This window comes from Anomalospiza imberbis, chromosome 4 (assembly GCF_031753505.1).
Source record: "Anomalospiza imberbis isolate Cuckoo-Finch-1a 21T00152 chromosome 4, ASM3175350v1, whole genome shotgun sequence".
NCBI classification, from domain to species: Eukaryota; Metazoa; Chordata; class Aves; order Passeriformes; family Viduidae; genus Anomalospiza; species Anomalospiza imberbis.
The window spans coordinates 58,115,152-58,133,357 of record NC_089684.1 but is presented as its reverse complement, the minus strand read 5'-3'; the positions used below and the strand labels follow the sequence as shown (position 1 = coordinate 58,133,357).

Genomic DNA, 18,206 nt, shown 5'->3' with positions numbered 1-18,206 from the left:
AATATTTGATGCTCTATATTCACTCATGGCAATACTAGTTATTGCCTTTTCATTCGGATAGATGGCATAGCAGCTTCCATTTACTCATAGAGATGGAAGTAAACAAGGTAAAAAAGAAACCAGGTCAAAATGTCAGAATAAAATAAGAACATTTGTATGGCTGACAGTAGTACATTAGATAATAGACACACTTAATATTCCATCTCTATAAACTATTCTCAAAGGCATAGGCTGTGGGGTATTCTCTGGCAGAATAGAGAAATGTAACTGTGGTTCATTTTTGATAAACACAAAACTCAGGTCTGTGATTTGTCTGGAATGATCACGGATTGAGAATACTACTAAGAAAATCTATTACTATTTCCAGCCAGCCAGAGATATTTTCATGCCTATTGAAAAAAGGGTTCAAATTTAAAACAATTTTGCATATGGATTTAGCATGCACTGTATATATACCAAGTACTAATGGATAATCTGCTGTGGGTGGAAGTGTATAGTTCTGTAAAAACTGCACAATTTGGTTGTTAATGCCCAGTCTTTTTGTTCTCACAGCCAGAATATAGGTCTCCTCCTTAGAGACCAAGTGCAATCTTATCCCATATATTTTAAAAGGACAAAAGAGCATCTTCTGCTGGTCAGTGGTGATATTGCTGTGAAATCTAAAGGATGATGCCACATTGGCAGTAAGGAATTGGCAGTGGAGTGTGTCTTAAGCCCAGCTTCACTGATCTTTTTCCCTCTTTCTTTCTCCTATCCATTCTTGTGCACAAGTTTCAGGAATGGAAATAATGAATTCAAATTAAAGAAGCGAGTGAAATGACACATTTTACAAGTTAACTCCTTCTGCTCTGTATTGCTTACAGACAAATATTAAACTGCAGTCCTGTCTGCTGCAGGTGAATAGTCAAACAGGCACAGAGTGGATATTTAAGAATTCATTTTTCTTTTGTCCACAAGCTTCAGTAAAATTTAAAGACTGACAAATAATAGGTTTTAGACCAGGCATTCTTCTTTGATTCTGTTATTAGACTGAACCAGGTATGTCTCTGTCTTATCCTGACAAGTTAAAAATCTATGTAATTTTAAGCACTACAATTTTAAAAGGATATCCAAATTGTTATACATGTAGCATCTTTGTAGATGGAAAAATTGGATGGCTTAGATGTAGTGGAATAACTGTTCTTTTATAGCTGTGTGTAGACTGGTCTTGCTATTTGCAGCCTAGTGAGTATTTCCCACAAATACTCTAACAAAAGGTATCTAATTTGGGCATACATTATTGGAAGGGGTCAACCATCCTTCTGAACACAAGAAAAATATTACTTCTCCTTATTTCAGTGTCAGCATGTTTCAGTTAATCTGAACCCCTGGTAGAATTTCCAGGTGTGGACTTGCTATTTGTGACACATAAGTGACATTATCTCAAAGCTGTATATCTGCACGGCTGAGTTGTATGGCCAGTGTCATTACAGTGCAGTGTTTTTGCTAAAATGATGCTGATTCTCATCTGCCTGGGTTCAGAGTACAACAAGAAAATGGCATGGATCAATTTGTGTATTTTGCAAAGCCTCTCTATTTTTCTATTATTCTTTTTTTTTTGTTTGTTTGTTTCTCCCATTTGTATCTGAAATCAAATAATTCATGTTTGATTTTCTGTTGCCTGATAGTGTACTGATTTATAGGCAACAAAAATAAGATCCTTGATATATTAGGCATTTCCAGTGAATGTGTAAGAGTAACTCCCTATTATGGGCCTTTCCCTGGAATTCCTTTGGATTTTTAAACCTACTCCAGATTTACATGAGAAACAGAGATGCTGCCCCCATTTTGCACCCCAGTCAGTCTCTCTGAGGAGGTATTGCTGTGGGGATCTGTTGCATGACTATATTTTGCCTTTTCAATAAAACAGAAACTTGGTGTTGTTTCTTTACTGTACAATTGAAGATAAGTTCCTAAGTGGAATGTAAACAATAGTCCAATTAATTATTAAGTGAGCTGAAGACACTGATATGTTTTGGGCATTGTGCGGAGTTTTGGCAAGATGTTGCAAGTGTATAATGGAACAGAAAACTACTTATGACCAAAGCCAAGCCTTAAAATCTTTTAGCCAGTTTTACTACACATTGTTTGAGAGATGGAATCCAGCCACACTAGTAAGTGAAATAAAAGAAAGCAACACCAATAAAACTGTGAATATGTGTGAAAAAAACAAATGGAAGGAATAGAGTCAGGAATTCCTGGCAGGGAAAGGGAGATGGAGATTCTGTGAGATAACACTAGGTGCAAGATTAAAGGTATATTTAATTCTGTGTAAAATATGCGTTATGTTTGAAATAAAATAAATGAGATAGAATAACAAATGGAAAAGCAATGGAAGAGGCTCTTAAAAGCTAGCCCTGAGTAACCAGATTGGTCCTCTTTCTCAAATACTTTTACTAACCATAGGGTACCACATATTCTTAGCAAGGATAATGGGAAAATAGGAAAGGTATGCACCTTCTTGTATAACAGACAGCCATATATGGGTTACCCACCTACATACATATGAGTATTCCACTCTTTCACTCTGTTTATACTGTTTCCAGGAAAACCAATCTAGGACTCAGTATCTGTGGTCCATACTGAATGTATACAAATAGCAAAAAGCCCTATGCCACATTATAAAACCATTGTGTTTTGCAGGGCCAGACCTACAGATGAGTACCCAAATTTCCAAATCTACACAATTAAGATATATAGATCCCTATTAATTTGTTATTCATTTGCAATTTGTATCAGAATCTTAAATATATTAGGTAGAGACAATATTGGTCTAGTTTAAAACTGACTGGGAAAATTATTGGTTTCTTGTATTTGAACATTTTATTTTTCATGGTTTTTCTGTGTGCTTTGACTATAAACTTCAATATTAGATTTTTTTTTATACTTGTGAGTTTTGTAATCTGTAATGGCTGTGGAGTTTTTCCAGGTGTATTTAATGGCATAATCTTATCTTGAACAGCATTTTGAAAGCTCAAGTGTAGTTTAATTTGCTGGAAACAGGAGGAGGGAAGGAATGCCGTTCTTTCCTTAGGGAGACAGCAGTTCCTTGTGCAACATTAACTTAAAAGAATATGAGACACATATATGTTGCCAACAGGAACGTAGATGTATAAAGTTCTGAAAATAGTAAGTGTCAATAGAGAAGGGTTGCAGATGCCAGAAGAAAAATGTAAGCTCCCAAGCGCACTCTCTCTTTTTATTTTTGCCTTGTCCAATGCCAAGACTGATGTTTAAAATTCAGGTTTTCCCCAAAAAGTGATTATTAAAAAAAAAGTCTGACTTCAGAACAGATGTGTTTCCTGTGTGTATTCAGAATCGTATTTATTTGTTTCTGTAACTCTGAGTATAATATTTTCACCTGTTAGACATGTGGAGCCAAAAGCAATGTGAAGGAGAAACCAAATTCAGGTTCTCACTGGGCATGAGCTGTGGAGCTGCTGTACAGGGGCAGCTCTGCTGGAGGCTAATGGGCAGCAGGATCTCTATACCCACTCCCCTTGAGATAACAGCAGTTGTGCTCTGCAGATCCTTCCCCTCTGCAAAACACTAGCCTAGAAATCTGTAATAGGGCATTAATCCACTTAACCTGCAATGGCAGCAAACTGAACGAATTATTACTTCTTCTATCTGTGTTAGCCACCAAGGACAAGTGTTCACTCTTTATAGCAATCTTTTACATAGTTGAGGACTGTCATCATGTTTCCTGTGAGTTTTTTCTGTCTTATACAAAATACAGCTAGATCCTTCTACCTTTCTTCCTTTGAGTCTTTTGGGGTTGGTTGGTTTGCTTGCATGTCTTTAAACTCATTGATTGCTGTGATTGTCAGCTAATTCCTTTAAGAGTGGGTGGCCCAGACTTGGCCATAGTACTCCAGAAGTGGTAGACTATTCCAGTTGAAGTCTTTCCAGAGATGGGTTTGCTGGAGTGGAAGGGTGTGGTATCTAAGACATTTCCCTTATTTCCAAGAGCAATTGATCGCCGACATACTTGCTTTACGATCTGGACCATTTTCGACAGTACTGCTTAGCCAATTATTCCCCATTTTGTTTTTGTACTTTTGTCACTTCACTTTATTGAATTTCATCTTCATTTCAGATCATTTCTCCGATCTATAAAAATCATTTTGAATTTCACTTCTGTTCTGCAAGGTATCTGCATCCTTTAAAGTGTGATTTCATGTACTGGCTTTTTACATCAGTCCATTCCAAGTCATTAAACAAAAATAAAGGAATTTGGAGAAAATGCCATAGTCTCAGTTGGCCTCATATTCCAGTTGCAAGATCTATCACAAGCAAGTGGAAAAGCCTCATTTAGCTTGCAGACTCTTAATCATGTAAGTGTGTAAGGTGTAAAGAAGAACCCAGCTTGACTGTCAGATCACACAGTGAACATACGGGACTTTTAGATGGAGGGGGAAAAAGAACATCATTGTACTTAAAACCTGATTACCTTTGCCAAGAAACCAGAGTCAGGGAAAAATGCTGAAACAGTAGGATTCCATTTACTTGGAGACCCTATTCAGAGTTGAGCCATGTTTCAAATTATAAATAATACCAGGGGTGGAGGGGATCAGAGGGAACAATGACAGTTGTGGAAGAAGTCATTTGGGTATCTGGCCACAACAGCATGGCATCTTCACTTCTGACCCAACTTGCTGGCTGTGTCTGCCCTCTTCTCTCCTGTGACCTATTCCTTAAGTTTATTTTAATACAAAATATTTTTAGAGAATTAATTTTTTTTGGTTATGTTTAGGCCATTATTTCAGTGTTTGAGCATGTGAGTGCACTACGTGAAAGGGAGGTTGCCATGGTAATTTCTCATTATTGTTGAATAGAAAAATAATTACTCTGGCGAAATCCCCCATAACCTGTCAAAGCATAAGTTAAAGATGCCTGAGGGCAGCCTTGCCTTCACCATCCCCTTTAAAAAAAAAAAAAAAAAAAAAAAAAAAAAAGGTTTTTTTATATAACTGGATCCTATTTTGGTTTGGCTGGGGACACCTCATTGGGTTTTGTTCGCATTTGACTTTGAGAGCAGGTGGGCTCACCTGTGACGAGGGTGGGGAAGAAAATTAATCAGCAGAGCATTTCAAAGGTTGACAGGATTTATATATTCTTTTTTAATGTTCAGTTTTCTTTCTGAGGGTGGAGTGTTGCATTTTATATTTTTCTTTCTTCCTCACCTAAAATATGCAAAAGCTTAAGATAAAGACTGGACTGTGTTCAAACTGTGTGAGAGTCTGGATATTTCATTTAACCAGGGAGGGTATCCACAGTAATTCCATTTCCACATTCTTCTTGCTTTCAAGACTTCTTGGGAACCAGCATAAGTGCAGATATGTGTGGTTTTGAGGTGAGGCCCTGCAGTTTCCCTGCTCTTGTCTATCTTTCCCATGTGCAATTAAGTCCTGGCTATGCCATGCTCTCCTTTTTGTTCCCACGTCATTGGATGCTCCAGTGATACTCAACTACTGTATTAACAAGAGCTGCAAATGTGGCATGTGGCATTGCTGAAATTCTTCCCTCCACTCTTCCTTCTCTATGACAAGTATGTCCAAAAGGTTAAATGGCACTTCAGCCTCTCTTTAGTCAAATGGCAGAGTGGGAGCTCATAGCTACTTGTTGGACAATACACCCTTGTATGGGCTTGTAATGCAACCCCCCGGCTGTGCTGAGTGCAGGGCCCTGTGCAGAGGTGTGTTGAACACCTGTGTGTATGTTTCATGCTTACCACTGTGTATTTCATGCTTACTGTTGTGGCTGCTTGGCTACTCAACACAGCAGTGTTTGCACATGGGAACACTCATCAGGTTTACACCAGGAAAGAACAACTCTGTGACAGCAGATTTCTGAGATGTGGGGACAGCTTTGATATCTCTTTGTGTGACTGAATGGCAGGGCTGTATGATCCTGTCACTGCCAGGTTGGATGAGCCTTGGCAGGGAAAGTATATTACAGGCTCTGAAGTCTCTCTAGAGTCTCTGGAAGGAACCAGATTGTTAAAACCTATCCTTACCATTTCTCCATTGGATGCTTGACAAAAAATCAAAGTGAAATTGAGATGGAGGAGGTATACCTTGCTTAACATTTTGAGTGAAATCCAAAAGTAACATCATCAGGAAATACAGCAGCAGAACTAAAATCCCCAGATTGCTCTGCATGTGTACATAATGAATATGATAGATGCACATTTTCTTTTAAATTGGCATTTTATCTCAGGATTTTTTGCCTGTGAAGCAAACATTTGTGTGCTTCATCTCTGGCTTAGATCTGTATTGCTCAGGCATTAAGAGGTGCTCAGGCCTCACTGTGCTGAGTTAACCTGGCCTTGCTCACTGGAAAGGAAGGTGCTATGAGTGGAATAGAGTAACTTTGAGGAGTGCAGCCAGGGCATCTTCAGAAGTGTATTTCCAGCTTTGTTACTGACCTTGTGTGCTACAAGTCTTGAGGACTCAAAGGAGCAGAAGAGACAGAACCAAAAATTTCTAATCCAGCTATTAAATATATCCATAGCTTTCAAATGAAACATTTGGTGGGTTTTGTGTTGCCCAGCTTCTGTAAAACCCTTGCAAGCTGGACCATTTGCTCAGGTGCTAGACACTGAGGTTTGGGTGCCTGTTGTTGACCATCCAGGTTGGAAAATGCCTGGTTCAATTGATAAAGTCAAGAAATTACCTGTAGTGCCGTGTTCTATGTGTTTTACATTGTTCACTATTTTAATAATTGCCCTGTTCCAGCTATGTATATTACTAAGTCTAAGTATGCACAAGTCATCTTAACATATTTTTTTTTTCACTTCTTGTATCACACTTAAAAGTAAAGATTTCTCACAAAAATTACATTTAAGTAACTAGCTGGTATTTAATCAACCTGAAGTATTGTATTTATATTAAATGCATTAGAGTAGAATGGCCATTATATTTAGTTTCTAAATAACTTTCTTGTCATCTTGTGCTGATGATGAGGTTATGTAGCTTTATAGAATTAAGTACTGAGGAATTTTTCATTACCAGGACCAAGCATTTGAGACACACAACCCAGAAAAGGAGGGAAAACTCATAATTGCTTTACTTGCAACTGATTTATAAAACCATATCTAACATTAAAAAAAAATGTTATGGAAAGGAAATTTTTACATATTTAGTATCTGGATAAAATGAAAGTTTATTATATAGTAAATTAAACACTTCAGGTTTTTCCCTAAATTAGAACTAGAATTTTATCTAGGAAAAATTAGTTTGAAATATCATATAGACATCTTTACCCCAAAACCATAGGTGAAGAAGCCAAACTAGGTGTGATCCTGTTGAATTTCTTTTACAACAGATGAACATATTTTCATTTTGCCTCCTGTTAAGTGAATGATCTGTTGCTTCCTAGGATAGTGACAACCTCTGGTGGGATGCCTTTGCAACTGAATTTTTTGAAGATGATGCAACTTTAACACTTTCATTTTGTTTGGAAGATGGACCAAAGCGATACAGTAAGAAATGTATATTTTTTTGTTCTAATGTTAAGTTTGAGTTTCTAAAAAGAGTTTATCTGTACAAGACAGATGCAACCCTGGCAATGACAAAGTCACTTGTGTATATCCAGTGACTATTTAGTTACATTAAATAATTCCATGAATTGGGAATCCATTTTTAATGGAATTCCTCTGAGTTTTATTACATGAAAATAAATGATTTCCTAGTGAAATGAAGTAAATAATAAAATATAATATTTGGATTTTTTTTTAATTAACGTGCTTTGTGACTGTGCTTGCACTCTTTGGTAATTTGTCTTCTGCAAAAATTCAAGTGTTGAGTCTTGTGGGCAAAATTGTTCACAGAAAGGGAACTTTATAGCAAATATTAGTATTATTTCTGGAAGGGCTTCCAAAATTAAAGAGGGATCAGAAAAACAACAAATTAAAATCTATATCCTTGCTGATGTAAATAAGTATTATTCTATCAACTGTTTGGATCTATGCTGCTTGCACACATTAAGAACCAGCCTTGGATGCTGTCTGAGCAGCAGTGGAAGTCTAGAATACTCTCAATTGAGCACTAAGTGAAAGCTTGAATAAAAGTGAAGCAGTGAATAAATCTGATAGCATTGGAATCCATTGCCTGCATACACTGAGCAGCAAAAAGGGATAAAATTCATCTAACAAATTGTTTGAAGTAAATAATTCACTCAGCTTTAGCACCAAGCAACAGAGAGAGAAGTAAATACTGAAAAACTGCATTGCCAATTGTTTGACTCCATTCAGAGTGACCCCTGCTTCATGGTGACAGATTGTGTTCCCTTCTCAATGTTCTGAATCTTGTGAGGTTCTTCTTTTTCATAAGAGTGACTGATTGTCAGCATATCACTCACATACTTTTAATTCCTATTATCAATTATCTCAGGTATCTATTTGACAAGTGTTACCTTCTTCTGGAGAAAAAATAACAACCACTTTGAATGCACGTTTCTGGGATTAGTGTTGACAGAATTACAGTTTCTTGCCTTTCAAAGCAAGTGATAACTCTCTAAAGGTCCTCAAATTACAGCCTATAGCAACATTGGCAACAGCTGATCTGTCCTGATTAGGTTGAGTCAGCTTGTCAGATATCAGATTTGCTAGTTGTGTTATCAGTCCAGAAGGCACAGATACATCAGCAAAAAAGCAATTAATGTCCAGTTAGATCAGAGGGAGTTGTGATTCTGGAAAACATTGCTGCATATGAAAGAATTTGTCAATGTGTAAAATACTCCCGTTGTCACAAATGCTTGATAATGGTTGTATTGTCTGTAACTGGGACAGTTTGGCATGGGGTAATACTGTGATTCTTAGCATTGTTGCTGATAAAAATGATTGAAAGATCAAGTTACTGTAGTTACTGTACTTTTAAAAATGACTAATACACAGACTTTTCCCTCTGGTTTTAATTTCTGACCTCTGCACAAACTGATTGGTTTATACTCAGCATCTGGAATCGAAGCTTCACATTTAAGGTGCTTTGCTGGTAATTCATATTTCCTTTCCTTTTTTAGTTAATATTTACTAATTACTAAATATTTAATAGTTAGTTAATAGTTACTGAACTACAGTATTAGTGATGCTTTTTGACATGAGCAGTGTTCCAACTCAGTGAAGCTTCAAAGAGCATGCCTGTGGCTGTTCCAGTTTGAGACTTCCATTGCCTTCTGAGAAGGCTTTGAGAGGAGTCTTGATGCTTCTGTGCTGTCCAAGTCCCTGCTTGGGGACACCTTCAGCATTGCTTGGGGTGGCTGGTGAGTGGAGGTTGCATGCTAAGAGTAGCTCTCTCTTCCTAGCTGGGAACTTTGTGTCCAAAACCATGTCCAGCAGAACAGAGAGAGTCTGTTCTCCCTACAGCTCTCTGTTTTGCTTGCCCAAGCCATGCTCATGCTCTGCTGTTCTCTTATGGATGCTCTTGGCATCTCTCAAGATCCACAATGACGCCTAGAACTTCTATTCCAAGCTGGTGGAATTGCTGACCAGGGGCTGTGGCTCCTGTTAGGTGAGCGTGGCAAGTGGGTGCAGCAACAAACATGGAGTTCTGAAAGCAGTGAAACAAAATTGCCCTTTTCTTCATCTGTGCTGTCTCCAGCAAGATACCTGCCTCCTTGGTTGTGGCCACCACCTTATTTTTTTTTTTTTCCTTTGGGCAATGTTTTCCCTCTTCTGAGAACTAAAATATTCTCTCTTGGAGCAAACAAATTCAAAAAATCCCCTTGCATGTGTGCACGTGGAAAGGACAAAAACTTTTTCCTGTACATGGCCTCATTTTATTCTGGGTTACGGCAATTCATAGTCCATTTTCCTCCTTCTTCTCAGGGGCTATTTAGAACTTAAGTCATCAGAGACATTAAGAAGCACACTGATTTGCCCCAGGTTCCTTCTTCAAAGGCCCTTGAGAATGTTGTGGGAGGCTATTGGGAACTAACCTTGAGTACAATTCCGAAATTTCTTTGGGTTTTTTTTCTTTTGGTTGCTTTAAACTTTTCCTTTCTGTGAGTTTTGTATCATAGCCTGTTTCCCAGCTGGCTCTCTCTGCCCTCTGCTCTTACCTGAACAGTCCAATTCCACAGCCAATGTAAATGTTCAGAGCAGGTCTGTAAATCAGTGTTTGTGTAAGTGGTAAAAGATTTTTTTTTAAAAAATTACTTTTATTTGCCTCCCCTTTTGGTTTAACTTTTAATATACAGTTTTGTCCAAGCGATTATAAGGGGTTGTGAACCCACCTTTTTTTTTTTTTTTGTCTTAGAAAAAAAAGTTGTTTATTTACTTTTGCGGCCCAAAATTGCAGCTTTATGAAGAACACAAAATATTTCTAGGTGTTTCATTCATATTACCATGTTTTACAGCACTCCTTTCTATACTGAGAAAAGCAGTTTTTTCCCTTTGCTGTTCTCTATGTTTCTCTTCAACTGTCAATTCTGAGATTCTTTCACTTGTAGGGAAAAATAGATATGGTCCAGAATGGGGATTTCAAGTCTCTAGGTTATGTTTACTTTGCTTCACGTCAGGCAACACTGTGTACTGATACTCGAGCTGGCTTTAAATGTCCCTGTATCTGCATGGCACAGCATGTAAAGATACTTACTTATGCCCTGCGAAGAGCAGAGGTTTGTTAGTTCAGTGATCCACCTGTTTTAGTTAATTTGATTGCCAGGTTTGTTAGACCTAGACCTACTTATCTGTGCAGAACAATATTCTGCCTTGGATAGATGTGACTTGAAAGCCCAGCTTAACTTTTTCATGCAGAGATTCTGTGTCAGACCAGAAATAGCTGCTGTGCCCATCTTTGCAGCTCCTTTTGTCTTTCTGCAGTATTTGATTTCTGTACATGCAAGAACTTTGCCTTCTGCAATCCTTTCTCCCTGGCACAGCATTCCAGAGAGAAGATTCTATCTTTCAAACAGACACTGAAAATATGTTTTTCTCCTACTTGCTTATACCCCTCATCTATTCTTCTGGTCTGCTATTATCATGAACCCTACTTATATTACTGAATTCTATGTTGAAATTTTAATGAAAATGCTGCAGAAAATAAAGATATATTTTAAGTTAACAAAGGTATAAATTATGTATTTCTCTAGTCTGGCTTTTTGGCTACCCTGAGATGGAGAGAAACCTCACACATTCCAATGCTAAAAGGAAAGATTCCTGAAAGTAGACATGCTACCTGTCTTCCACTGCACTGAATTATAGTCAACAGAAACTAGGATGTAAACACATGAAGTTCATTCTACAGTGAGAGCAAAAATAAATTTGCTTTAATATATTATGCCCTGATTTGATTGTTCAAGATATAAAAAGGATTTAAATTTAAACAAAATCAAAAAAAAGAAAATATGCCTAATGAAGCAGAATTTTTGTTTCCTTGTTGTGGATAAAGCATTCATTTCCTGTTAAGAGGCTTCTATCCCTGTAAAAGAGTAAATACTAGACTCTGATCCATTGTTGCCCAGGTTCTTTGTTTCTCAGAGACAAAATATTTCCCGAACAGATAAGAGAAACAAGTTTGATTGACAGCTCTTAGCAGAGTCTCATCAGCTGCTGTGCTGACAGCCTGGTGATGCGCACTGTGCTGATGTGGTAGGGACTGACAGGTGATTGACAGCCCAAGACTGTGGAGACAGGAAAGATGAAGCATGCTCAGTAAGAATAATGTGCAGTGTTTATGCAGCACTGCAGAGAATAGGAGCTAGAAAATTAACTCTTTCAGGGAAAGTGCTGTTTTAATGCATAATGAATACAGTTGCCACTGTACAGAAAATTAGAACTTGTCTATGCTTCTCTTCTGTTCACTAAATGATTTCTGTCCATGGAGGAACTATAATACTGTGAGGAAGCAAAAGCATGAGCTATTACATTTGTAGCTGTAAAAAAAATTCATGTGTGGTAGATATGATGGAGTCCTCAAAATGGATTTATTTAAGCTTATAGATGTAGAATATATTGAGAATTTCAGGCACTTTTTATAGGCTTTCATCACCCAATTTTATATGGCATTGCATAATGTTACACAGTAGAAATTTCAAAAGGAAAAATTTGAGCTTTTTGCTCTCCATATCTTTAGGAAAATATAGTGATTTCAGTTTTATTGTTACTCTGAATCTGTAGCTGATAATTGAATATGTATTTTCTGTTATAATTTCTACTGCAGTTTGTGTTTGGAATGTACAAGGTAACTATACCATGCATTGCATTTTATGCCCATTTTTTTCTTTTTCTCTACTTGGCTTATGAACCCTGTTTGATTTTTTCTTCATTTCTAGATAGAAAGAAAGAAAGGAGGAAGGAAGGAAGGAAGGAAGGAAGGAAGGAAGGAAGGAAGGAAGGAAGGAAGGAAGGAAGGAAGGAAGGAAGGAAGGAAGGAAGGAAGGAAGGAAGGAAGGAAGGAAGGAAGGAAGGAAGGAAGGAAGGAAGGAAGGAAGGAAGGAAGGAAGGAAGGAAGGAAGGAAGGAAGGAAGGAAGGAAGGAAGGAAGGAAGGAAGGAAGGAAGGAAGGAAGGAAGGAAGGAAGGAAGGAAGGAAGGAAGGAAGGAAGGAAGGAAGGAAGGAAGGAAGGAAGGAAGGAAGGAAGGAAGGAAGGAAGGAAGGAAGGAAGGAAGGAAGGAAGGAAGGAAGGAAGGAAGGAAGGAAGGAAGGAAGGAAGGAAGGAAGGAAGGAAGGAAGGAAGGAAGGAAGGAAGGAAGGAAGGAAGGAAGGAAGGTTGGTTTACTGAGCAATAGTTTCAGAGTGAACTTTGGGCCAAGCTGCAAAATCATCAACTTTGAAGTGCTTATCTAACTTTTTCTGTGTGCCTTTAGAAAATATTGCATAAGTGTATTTTAAATTTTGCTACAAATTATTCAATTAATACACAACAAAGAAGCTGCAACAAAAACAAATTCATTGTAAATTTGTCCTTGTTTTTATAACCTGTGCAATGCAGGTAACTTTATAGCCCTCTATTGAAAAAAAAATTCAGGGGTTAATGGTGAGAAGCTACATATAGTGGGTATTTCTTATAAGCATAGTTTGGGAATAAACAGGGGAAGCATTACACATTACCCACTTGCATAACTATTTTCAAAAAGATGGTTTGAAGGGCCAGCATGCTACATTATCACCCCAGATCTCTCTAAAACTGTCATCTAGCTTGTCTCCTATAAGTCTCAGAGAGAAAATTAAATTTGCCTAGAGAAAGAGATTGTTTTATTTCCAGGAACATCTTTTTCTTATTCCCTTTATTTTTTTCCCCCAAGAAATCACAGTCATTAAACATCATTTGAACATTCAGGTACAACACAGTAAATTGGCCCAGCTTTGTGAGACAGCTTATTCTGTGTGACTCCCTGGTATTTATCTTTATATACCACTATTCTAGCTTTGGGTTTTTTCAAAGTTTCTTGGCAATAATTTTGAATTTAATTTCACAACATAGGTAAAATTTTCATTAAAATCAGATGTAAAAGGTCCAAAATTGCCTGGATCACCACTAGCCTTACCATCTTCCAGCTAATGATTTCTAATTAACAATTACTTCCTAAAATTGATGTTTTAAAGAATTCTCAATCAGTTTTACATATGCTCTATAAAAATTGTATATTAAAAAACTTTAGTAAGAATATAAGTAGTGCACTAGAAAGTTGAATGCTTTACAGGTGTCTAAGTGTACTAAAGCCATGCACTTATCTTTATCACCCAAACTTTTGTAAGCTCATCAAAGAATAAAATGAGATTTGTTTGACAAGAGCTATTTTGCATAAACCCATGTTGACTGGCATTAATTACATCCCTTTCACTTCAATCTTTGTCAGTTAAATCCTGTGTAATTTTTTTCACTATTTTGTCTGGATTGATATCAAGCAAGTGTATTTTGTTATGCTGTTCCCTGACTGTATAGTGTCCCTTAAATATCAGCTCAGCATTAGTGGATTTTTTAAATTCCCTCAGTAGTTCTTTTATTTCTTTAATTAATATTTTATAACACCAGATAGAAATGTGAAAAAAAACCCCTTAGAACAGCTAATTTCAAAACATTTACTTCTCACAGATACTATTTAAGATCCATCTTAGTTGCCAATGGACTAGAAAGCACTTTTCACTCAAGATCAACGTTCTTTCCAAAAGTAGAACAAAAAAGCTCCTTATATGTTGAAAGTTTTTCTGTTCCCAAATTAAATTTAGGTTTGATAAATTTCAAGGTCTTATTTTCTCTAGTTTTTATGGATATTAATTTTTCACTGCCAACTTCAGCATCTCATTCAAATATTTTATATTTCATAATAGGTTTTTACAGAAAATTTCCCCCTTTTTTATCTTTTTTTTATTTTCTACAAGCATCATAATTATCAGGATTTTTTCCCTTCTAATTATTGCCTTTTTTTTCCTACTTACTTTTTTTTCCTAAGTTGTTTTCTTTTTCACCTTATAGCTGTATCTTTTAGATATCTTAGGAAGTCTCTTTAACAGATTCCTAATTTTCATGCATAGTTCTTTTCTGTATTTTCTCCCCATCAATTGAGCTGTGGTGAATCCAGTATTCTGAAGCACCAGCTGTAGCTCTCCTGCTGACTGGGATTGCCTTTTCTTTGTACTGAATGCATGTTTTGGATGGCATTTGTACAGAAACATGTGGTCTGATTAGAGAGTGTCCAGGGCAAAGCAAAAGTCTTGAAATAAACTTATTAAGAAAAATTGAAGAATTTGAGTTGGTCAGTCTGCAGAAGAGAAGACATGGAAAATAGGAAAGAGGAAAATGGAACATAATAACAGGACATATCAAGAAAAGGCATGTGGTCTGTTGCCATAGCCATGATGAGTAGGAGAAGAGATGCAGGCCTTAAACTGCATAAAAAAAAAATAAAATTAATTAAAAAAAAAAAAAAAAAAAAAAAAGAGTGTTCACTCTTACCAGTGATAAAATGAGGTGCTTGGAGAGATTCCCTGGGGAGGCTGTGGAGCCTCCTGTACTCAGGGGGCTGTCTGACCTTCACCTCTGTTTCCCTGAAGTCACTGGTGCCAGAGCTGGTGCCAGCTTTCAGTCCCCTATTCAGTTCAGTCTCAGCCATCATAACCAGTTCTGGAACAACTTACTCATCTTGGATGCTAAACTTCTTGTGATTAAAGCCACCTTACTATTTCTAATTTTGAGCAGTAGAAATAGTGCCTTTCTAATACTGCTGGCTAAGCAAGATTTTGCACTTGCATCTTCCACCAATTTCCTTTGAAAGAGCATTTTTCTTTTTCTCCATATTACTGACAGATGTTAAAGGAATAGTTCCTGCTAGTTCCTGATTTGCAATTAGCAGATATGAATTAGACTTTCACCTCTGCCAGCTGTAGTCATGTTAGCTAGCTTAGTGTTCTTGCATCTCTGAGTTATCAATACCTTCAAAATACAGGTGCAGAGTGCCAGCCACATGCAACGTGTGTGGGTGTTGCCTGTGTGTACACACACAGCATCAGTTAGGTACTCTGTGAAAAGTTTATAATGAAAACTGTTTCAGCAGCCTCTTTCTCAACTATCCTAACAAATAATGTAAGATTTCTGATATCTTGCAAAGGGAGATCTCAGATTTCTTCTGCTTGTAACTAAGCATGTTGTACAAATCAATATGGGAGACCCTATGTCTGTGAAGTGGTGCATGGAAAAGAGCTACTCATGTAATAAGGGCTACTGACTCCAAATGTGAATATGGAGCCTCTAATTACAATTTCTGAAACTCCAGTCAATCAGCTTGGTTCTGCTGCTGTATAAACAAATTAAGTGATAAGCCCTCTTTGGGAGAAATCTTAATATCATAGGACATGACACATTAGAGATGTCTTGGTTCTGTTCAGAAGGAGAAAGAATAAAGGCAAAATTAACATGAGAGAATCACAGTTATTTATGGGCTTTTTTCCCTGCCCAGTACAAATAATCCTTTTGTTGTGGTAGGCTTTTGTTCACCCAATTGGTCCAAATTATGTAGCATTCAGTTCTTTCTGCAGGAGGTGATGTTAATAAAATTATGGAAACTCATGCAAAGTAAAGGAAATTAATAGCTTTTTATATCAAAATATGAACCAATTTTACACTATTTTAAAATTCAGGTTAAATAATTTCTAAATTGCTTTGTGTGCATAGTCTAATGGCAATTGTGAGGAATTGGTCAGTACTTTTTCTGTTTTGCTGAATAACTGTGTTTGGCTTCCAATGTTGTCAGTACATTAAATTAATTTTCTTTTATTGAGAAATAAAATGTTGCTCTACTAGAAGTATTTTAGATTTTTTTCCATGAAATTGAAAATATTCAGTGGTTAGTGCTTCAACTTTTAATGTTATCAAGTGATTTTTAAGATGATCAGTTAATATATGTTATGTTCTGTCAGAAAAATGTCCTAACATAGTTACAGAGTTCCTGTAAGAAACAAGACTGGATTAGAATATTCATGTTTCCCTTAGTAGTCAAGAATTTTTTTGCTGCATTTTTCATTTTTTTCCTTTACTTTTGTTACACTCCTGTTCTTTCTTTTTCAGAAGTGGAATGCCTCTTTATGAATTACCTAAGCAACACCATAAAAAATTCAGAAGTTTTGTGGTAGAGGATATTTTCATATTGTTTTCTCATTTCTAAAACAGAGAGGCATTTAATTAAGTATAGTAGTTTTATCCACAACAGGTATAAACTATAACACTTCTGAGCACATGGATTGCCTGAAGGTGTTAGAAATAAATTTTCTTTTATATAGCACTGAATAGCTAAACTGTGAACCAGATTTTTTCTTCCCTTTTTGAATCCTCAGGTATAGGTGGTCCAGAACAAAATTCTTAATTGTTCTGAGAAGTTTATGCATATGATGATGATTGTATAATAATTTATAAATTCTGTATTGCGCATTTACTCTTACCAGTGCAGTTAGTGGTGTTGAATACTTCATGGCTTTAGCACACTTTCAGGACAAGGCTTGTAGGCATAGATGATCTTTTTTAAGTTCAGATAATAAAATATTTGCTCCTCTACCCACAAATTTAATCTTGCAGACCTGTATGCACACACAAATAGAACACAGTCAAATACAAAAACATGCATCCTAATATAGTGTAGGTTCTATTACACAAAATGTGCATGCTTGTGTTTAATGTACAAATAAAACTTTATTAAGACTTTTACATTGTATTTCTATGATGCAGTAGAGCTGTTCCACATGATGTACCTTATTTTTAGGCACTAGGTATTTACTGTAGTGCAATATTTTAAATGGCTTAGGAGAACACAACATGCAACATCACCAAAAATTATAGAATCTTTATAGAAATACATTTAAACTGGGTCAGCTGCAGTGCAATGATTAGTAGAAATAGACCCAAAAGCTGATTCTGGACACTGAGATACTATTCCCAATTCCATATTGAAAGTTTCCTTGAATTAATGCAGTCATGATTTTTTTTTTTTAAGTCTGCTATGTATGGGAAGGCTCAGATATTATAGAGTGACTATCATTCTTTATCATATTGAATTCTGCACTCCAAATTATATTACCTTTAAAATGTTGCTGACATTTTGCTGTTCCACTCTTCTGATCCATATAGGTTTTATACCATAATATTTTAAGTTCATTCTGGTGTATATAGCAGTGTAAGCAGTACCTTGCATTTCTTGTTTCTTCTCTCCTTATTTTCACAGAAAGTGGTCTCTGTGAAGTATTTGCTTAGGATTTTTCAAGACAAATAAACTCAATACATAGATACTATAAAAAATTTGCATCAGACAGGACAATTTATAGGTATATGTGTAGGATTTGGAACAGAATTATTAAGATTTATAATATTCCTTTGTTTTTGTGGAGTTTGAACTACGTTTCTACTGAACTGCTGGGAATATCCTGGCCCCTGAAGGACACTGGTGTCCAGTTCTGCCTGTGCAGGAAAAAGTGCTAATGCAGGTCCATTGTTCCAGATATGTTCTTCTTTGAAGGATCTTGTTTTAGGTAATTAAAAGTGTTGGTTGGTATCTTGGTTTTATATTGTATGAGAAAGCCAAGAGAAGGATTGCAAGCAAGCTCTGGGCTGCTGAGGAGATACTGCCACAGCACATGGCATTACCTGCAACCTTGTAGTTACGCTGTGTAGGGCTGTTCCCTTGCTGCCACCCAGCCAAGACATATGAATCAACAGTCATTGGCTGAGAAAATTTTAT

At 36.6% G+C, this 18,206-nt stretch overlaps 1 protein-coding gene across 15 annotated transcripts in view; it reads left to right on the top strand.

Annotated features, from left to right (window-relative positions):
- Positions 1–18,206, top strand: part of LDB2 (LIM domain binding 2) — a 219,228-nt gene that overhangs the window by 70,649 nt on the left and 130,373 nt on the right. For all 15 annotated transcript variants that reach the window (XM_068188727.1, XM_068188725.1, XM_068188726.1 and 12 more), the window contains one exon: positions 7,423–7,525. In XM_068188727.1, coding sequence (XP_068044828.1) covers positions 7,423–7,525 — 103 coding nt within the window. The remainder of the gene's footprint in view (positions 1–7,422; positions 7,526–18,206) is intronic.